This window comes from Echeneis naucrates, chromosome 18 (genome assembly GCF_900963305.1).
Source record: "Echeneis naucrates chromosome 18, fEcheNa1.1, whole genome shotgun sequence".
Taxonomy (NCBI): Eukaryota; Metazoa; Chordata; class Actinopteri; order Carangiformes; family Echeneidae; genus Echeneis; species Echeneis naucrates.
In genome coordinates this window covers 13,078,710-13,086,273 of record NC_042528.1, presented here as the reverse complement: position 1 = coordinate 13,086,273, position 7,564 = coordinate 13,078,710, and the positions used below count along the sequence as shown (strand labels likewise).

The following is a 7,564-nucleotide window of genomic DNA, read 5'->3' as shown; positions in this document are numbered from 1 at the left end:
TATTTATGTTCTTAATATACTAACATCTGTCAGGCTTAGTTTTCATTGGAAAATACTAGTGTTGGTGTTAGCTTGGTCAAAAGAGCAAATTAGCTAAATTAGTCCGGCAAAAATAGGTTGTGCTGTTGTTTTTCTTTTCTTTACTTTTTTAAATAGATATTACAAGGGCTAAATTAATGTAACTTTAATCTACTGTTTGTCTTTGCCCGCCAAATGTGGTGCCTGCTGTCCTGCCCTTCAGAGTGCTAACATTACGTTAGCTTCTGCTCTTTGCAAGATAAGACAAAGGAGCAGGTAAAAAGACATTGTATTTAATCAGATTTAAAGGAAGACAAAGCCTAGAGTCTGGAAATTTAGAGACACAGATAAGGCTGTTGTTATTTGAGTTAGCTCAGTGTAAAATTTATTCTTAGTTCATGCGTACATCTGTACAACGTTAGCTAAGGAGCCATTGTTTAAGGGTTTAACGTTAGCTTGATAGGCCCTCAAAAAAGCGTCTCTGTCAGTTAAGTGTTTGAATGTCTGTTGTGGTTTATGTTTAAGTTAGTAACAGTTATCTTAAGGTAGTTTTTCTTTTTTGACACAACTTCAGCTATGTAGATCCCTTATCGAAAAATATAACTGATAATAAATTGAAAATTTTTTTTGTATTATGTGTATTGATTGTACAAAATTTGTCATGTCCTGTGAGGTTTTCCATTTATTTTTTGTATAGTGCCCTATACTCTTTATTTGTTTGTGATATTGTTTTTATGCCACTGAAAATGGATTTAATTGTTTAAAATCTGTTGACAATAAATGTCTGTTTTATTATTCTTAGACTAATTTTTATTTTATTAAATAATATTGATAATATTGTTTAATACTGTTGTATTGTGTAGAAAACAAACAAACAATTACAGAATAGACTAGTTATGCTGTACAAAAGAATTACAGTATTATACTATAAACCACATTTATGGTAAAACGTACTCAATAAGAATTTCTAACTGTAAATCTCACTTACAGTTAAGCTGTTTTACCCTAAAACACATTTACAGTAAAGCTGTTGTACTGTAAAGCATATCTACGGTAAATTGGTTATACCGTGATGCATCATTACAGGAAAGGTATTAAAGACCAGTAATTACAGTAACTGTTGCCAGTAGGTTACCACAAAAATACAATAAAACCTCTTACCCCTGTGATTTTAGAGTATTTTGCATAATTTCTTATTTCATTTAATTTGAAACCCATGAACCCAAATTTTACAATTATTACACTCCAGAAACAGACTAACTCTGAATCCAAACCCTAACCCTAACCCTAACCCCAGGCAGAAATATTGTATATCACTTATGTCACCATAATTACTGCTAATACCCTAACACGTCATTTTTGTCATATAAACTGTTCAGAATAAATATTAAGACTAAAATCACATTCACAAAGAATGTCCAAACTTGATTGTGTGACCTCTGAGGTCATGTGGGTGTTGTACAGGTATTACGAGGCTTATCTAATGAAGAAACAAAAACAAAGCTGACCTCCTCCATAATGTTTCTCGCTCACAGGGAGTGGGATGTAAAGGAGAAAATACCTTTCCTCTGCAGTGCACCGCAGGCAAACCAACAGACATGCATCTGACACACTGAGACACACTTCCTAAGGTCTATCTAGCTCTCTTGGTGTGACATCAGACACAGCTGTCACCTATGATCCACACGGTGATAATGACAGAAATACATTTTTTGGTTTCCATTGCAATTTGTTTTTTTATTTTTAAGTTTCCAATTTGGCAATGAACTAAAACAAGAGGCTTGTGAAAATGGTAATGCAAGGCCTTGCAAAAAAGGCCTGCTGGCCTCTGGGAAGAGGTCTTGCAGCAAAACTAGCCATAAGATTGTCGAACTCTAGTAAAAATCCCACAGCCCACTTCACCCTCCCATGCACATCCATCCATGCTCCCTCACCCACACACACACATACACACACACACACACACACACACACACACACACATCTACTCTGGGCTTTCTTCGCATACTCACAGAGTATTGTTGACACATTATTGCTGTGCAATAGAAGAATGCATAGGGGTGGATGACGTGACATGGCAGTATTGCTGTCTTCAGTGTCAAACATTTACAAATAAAAAATATATTTTCCAAAAATCCTCTCAATATTGTACTAGACTCAAGGTTGTGCTATGTGCAAAAAACATCATATGGTGTGACATGTCTGCCTGTTGCACCATATGATTCACATCATATTAAACAAATTGTAATTTCCTGCAAAAATAACAAAAAACAAAGTCCAATGTATGCTTTGTCCTTTTAAACATTTAATTGGGCTTTGCTATAGAGGTGACTTCTTCACAATACAGCTAGCTCACTATAGAGCCCAAAGCCCAAAAATATTTGTTTTATTTTTAAATATAAAATAAGTAAATACAATTTTAATATTACCTTCTAGCATTTAAGACTGATTAAATATTTCCTGCCACATGAATCATTAGTATTTGGTTTGCATTGACAAATGGCGACATGATCATATGGTGTGACACTATATCATTTGGTGTGACACTCCAAATTGTGAAAATAACATACTTTTATTCATGATAAAAATTTAAAATGTTCCTGGAATATATAGAAAACAGTATCAGCAAGAGTTATTTTTAGAATTTTATCGCAAGGTATATCAAAATAAATAGAAAATATATTGAAAGACCGACGGTATAGGTCTCACATTGACCGATGATTTAGAAAATAATACACAAATTTAATCAATTTCACAAAACTAGAATGGATTACAGTTTAGCTATGATAAATTATTTTGATAAAGTCAGTAACTTAAGAAAGGTATAATGCAATTTCAATTATTTTCATGCCGCACCATATGACGATTTTATGCACTAATACAACACGTTGTCACATAAATTCAGATTCCAATTACAAATCTAAAAACAAGATATGTTTCTATAGAGATGAGAGTTGGTAGAACCTGTTATTTGAAATTTTTGAAAAACACGTTTTTCTGGTATATATGTCACTGACCCATTTGTGCAATATATCTTAATTCTCGACTGTAACTTTATACTTTTGCACTATTGTTAACTAACACCTGCTACTATTTTGTTGTTGGGCAACGAAATCTCGTTCTGACAAACACTGCAATAATGTAAATGTTAATGACAAACGCAGAAAGTCGAAGTCTACCTGCGGCCTTTCGTCTGCAGATGTGTCCGGCTGCCACCTGCCGGCCATGCGTCCTTTAACAAGCGGCCAGTTCCCCCACAGAGGTTTTATTTTGAAGGTTGTTTCCGGAAGCACCGCTCTAAATCCCGTGTGTTTGGCTTTGCTGTGGCATGAGACTGAGGCAGTCGTCCGTGAAAACGCAGCCAGCAAGCAGGTCCCGAGTGCAGCTGTGGATATGAGAGGAAGTCTGATTTAACCTCGTAGTCAGCCGGTGTACAGGCCGCCGCACAGCAGCATCCATCTGAGCGGGACTGACCAACCGGCCCGGCGGCTACTGTCACTACCTAACTGGCTAGCTAGCTACCAAACCTAAACCCGCTAACTTCACCAGTTTTAGTCGGTTTACGGGGCGAGCTGTGTTGGCTAAGCGGGGCCTCCGGCTAAGTACGACTCGGTTTACAGCTGCCCTGGAGAGCTTAGCAGCACGGTTCATTTTCCGGAGCGACACCCTGCTGAGATGGGTGAGTAAACGGCTAACCAGCGCATTCCGAACCCAGTTAGCTAACCACAACCGTTCCACCGCTCGTTTAAACCGTCTACGTTTTTTTCAAACGCCTACAACCGGCGACGCATGGCCGAGTGTTGACGGTGATGTTTGAAGAATTAATGCCACACCAGCCTTTGGTGGAGAATCGGAGTTTACTGCTGTATTATCTGTCACTGTCGATGGGTAGTGTGTACGTGCGCGTGTGTGTCTCAGTGTTCGGGTGGGGTAGCTTCCCTGACTCCATCCAGTCTCCGCTCGTTGTGGACGTCGTGTTTTATCCCAGGTCCTCCCAATATTCCGCCTTGGCAAAGGTTTTTTTTTTAAACCCGTGTGAAACACAGGTCTGAGTATGAAGGGACCAGCAGCTACATTGACGTGGAGCCCTTGAAATGGCAGTGTGTTGTGGATGGTGGTGATGGCACTTCTCCATCTCCACAGCTGTTATGCAATAGGATCCAGAAGCCCACTTTATGTTGCTGTTTATACTGCACTGCTCTCTATAGTCTTACTCTTTATGCTGGTTGTTGATGATGATCACAGCACTGGTTACTGAGTGCAGTATCTTCATGTAATTTAATACAAAGAGCCAAAAGTAGCTCACTGTAGATTCTTTTCTTCTGTATCTATCCCATTGAGAATCTCGGGTATTCCTGAATGCAAATCTATATCAATATATGTTTTGCAGTTTATGATGTGTTTTCTAAGAGCAAAGCCCAGGCTGGATCACTCATGTTGTCATATAGGAGACCCAGGGATGATGGGATGGATGTGTGGGCTGTGTGGTGCACTAGCAACTAAAAGAAACAAGCAGGTGACTGCATTCATGTTGCAACCCAGCCCTTATGCACAAACCATCACCTGGTTTGTGCAGACACGACTGTGAAATAAATGTTAAGACATCTGCCATTGTTACTCCAATGATCTGTAGCATTACCAGTGATCAGTAACGTATAGGAGAAAGTAGCATGTCAGCTTCTTGAGTAATTAGAGTACAGTCTGGACCAAACCAGACAGGTTGGTCCTGTGCAGGTTTTGCTGAAGATTTAGGCTGTACAGACTGAACTGAAATTGACATGAACAAGCACTACATATGTAACACAGGTACTGTATTAAAGCTGTGCAATTAATCATTATTAATTAGCCTTTCTTTGATTTAGCTGGTGCGAGTGATTAGTATCAGACTGTAAATAGATCAATATGAATGGAAGCATTATCACAGTTTACTGGCAATGTGGAGCAATTGTCAAGCATCTCAAAATGCAAATCTATTAAACATGAGTACACACAAGCCTGAAGGGGAAAACGTTCATGAACCAACAGTCACTGTTATATGATGTTGTGAGGAAACAAGGATGCAATTCATTTTTTTCTCTCATTAATAAGAATAACAGGAACAATAACCTAATCCTCTGTCATAGCATTTGAGGGATGCACACCAGCAATAAATAAATAAATAAATGATTCTATTACTGTAGTTAACATGGATTGGCAGTCCAACAGATTAATGGATTCTAGTCTTTATAAAGAGCTTAAGGAGGAAGATAACAATACGATTATATGTTCACAAATCATAAATGAGATGCAGTTGGTGTGCAAGTTTCTCCTTTTGTTGACCTTTGGTAGCCATTCTATAAAAAAAGTTATTCTGTCAAAATATTTGCAAAGATTTTTTTTATTACATTTCATTCAGTTCTCGTTGAAAGTGATCTGCTCCTTAGCTCAAACTCCAGAGCACAGTATGACATTTTTAAGAAAATGAAATATATTTTAACTTTTGGAAATGATGATGCAGTCACTCACTGATTGGGTTTCATCAGCCTCAACTAGCAGTGGTGAAAGTGACACAAGTAATGAATTACAGTCTTACTGACCTTATTGTCTTTGCTAGCAGCTGTTCACTGAAGCTCTGCATGTTTAACGCTCCAATACAACAGAGACAGACAGAGAGAGAGAGAGAGAGAGAGAGAGAGTGTGAGAGTACAGTCTCCTTCTTGTTTACCCGACCTTATGCTTTGTGTATCCAGTGTATCTGAATGATCGTGTATATGTGCATTTTCAGGTGTGCTCGTATGGATGCTCATCAAATGAAAACGCATTTGTGTTGACATAGTTATAGTGGCTATCCTTTCTGGACTGACCAGCTCAGAGGAATTTGCAACTGAGGGGAAACAGAAATTTATAATTATAATAAAAATATAATTACATACATTATTATTATTAATAATATTATTGTTATTGTTGTTATTATAAAAATTATTATAAAATACCTCAATCCTTTAATCATCTATTTGTAGATATTTATTGTAGGACTTGTACATCATAAGTTGAGAAACAATAAGCGGTGCTCTTTGTATGACATCGTACACAATACTTGTCCATCTGCACCATGCCCAGAATGCTCAGTAATTGACTACATCATGGTTAGACTGTACATCAGCATCACAGTATTGACTGTATGGATTTTGTTCATCTGTTGTATAATGGTTGACGAGGTTGTTCACGATGCGACAGCAATTTAAAAAACTATCACTATGAGACCACATCTCTTCACTTCCTCACTGTGTGAAAAACAGTTCCTTCACAAGACTAGACCCCAGCAAATCACTGTTGGTTCCATAATGCATTTCCTGTGATGGGGCTCTTGGTAATCTCAAGTGTACAAGAGGTTTGAATGTCTTTCTATTTTCCTCACATTTAGTCACTTTTTGGTAAGAAACCACTTAAAAAAAAAACAAAAAAAAAACGAAACAAAGCAGGTGCTTCCCTGTCTTGCTTCCCTATTAGTTTGTATTGTTAATACAAACCCAACACTTGCTGTGACAGTTTCAAATCAAAAGCCCTCATCATTTTAACCTTTCATTATCATGTTCATGCCTTCCACGCTTCTGGGCTTTATTGAAGCCCCAGTTTTTAATCAACTTTGGGCTTTTACTTAATGAAATGTGGCTGTCCTCATTGACTCATGTGCTTGTGAACAATATCATACCAGAATTATTTGACATTGTCAGGAGAACAATTGGATGGATTGAATCAGGGACAGTTTTTGCTATGGGCGACCGCCAAGGGGAACACTCTATTTGGGGGCACCCTAAAAAAAAAACCAAAAAAACAACTTTTTCCAGTTTTCTAGACTAATACCGCTCATTTCCACGTCAAGTTAGTGGAGTGGGCGCAGGGTGTCCCTACTATCATGTCAACTTGCTGCTGCATGTAAACAGGTTGTGTGTGCCGGAAGACACTGCAAGGTGGAAGAGGGTGAGGGATAGACTGACGTCTGGATGATTATGATCCCAGGCCATGCAACACAAACTGCTGCTTCCAAGTAAATTGTATTTCATTCATAAAATTAATATAGACTCCTTATAGCAACATGTAATTTGTTGGGTTATGTGAAAATGTAAAAAAAAAAAAAAAAAGACATGAATCTGTGCATCCATCAATTTGTTTACATCATGTCAGTCTTGACTCTGGGTGTTTGACGGACGGGTTCAGTGGTGGGGTTTGGGGGCCTGGGAGTGTAGGTTGGGGTCCAAGGGATTGGAATTTATATTTATATTGGAATTCAAAATGTATGTTTGGAATTTATACCAAATTAGAGAATCATCTCTTTCTAACCAGGCCCAATATTCTGTCAATACAGTTCTGAACAAGATCAGGTAAGATTTAGATCTGTCTAATTCTGTGGCTGGAGTATTGCTGCTTTAATTCTGTATTTTTTAAATAATTTTTAACTTTACAGTGTTTTTTATTTACACACACACACACAAAATGTATATTTTGTCTGATCAGTGTTCAGGGTGGAATATAACCTGCAGTAATTCCCAGTCTCAAACAGAAACAC

At 37.8% G+C, this 7,564-nt stretch overlaps 1 protein-coding gene across 3 annotated transcripts in view; it reads left to right on the top strand.

Annotated features, from left to right (window-relative positions):
• The first annotated feature begins 3,334 nt into the window (after positions 1-3,334).
• The window catches only part of rap1gds1 (RAP1, GTP-GDP dissociation stimulator 1), a 29,093-nt gene continuing 24,863 nt past the window's right edge, over positions 3,335-7,564 (top strand). For all 3 annotated transcript variants that reach the window (XM_029526281.1, XM_029526280.1, XM_029526282.1), the window contains exon 1: positions 3,335-3,697. In XM_029526281.1, coding sequence (XP_029382141.1) covers positions 3,694-3,697 — 4 coding nt within the window. In that variant the 5' untranslated portion in view covers positions 3,335-3,693. The remainder of the gene's footprint in view (positions 3,698-7,564) is intronic.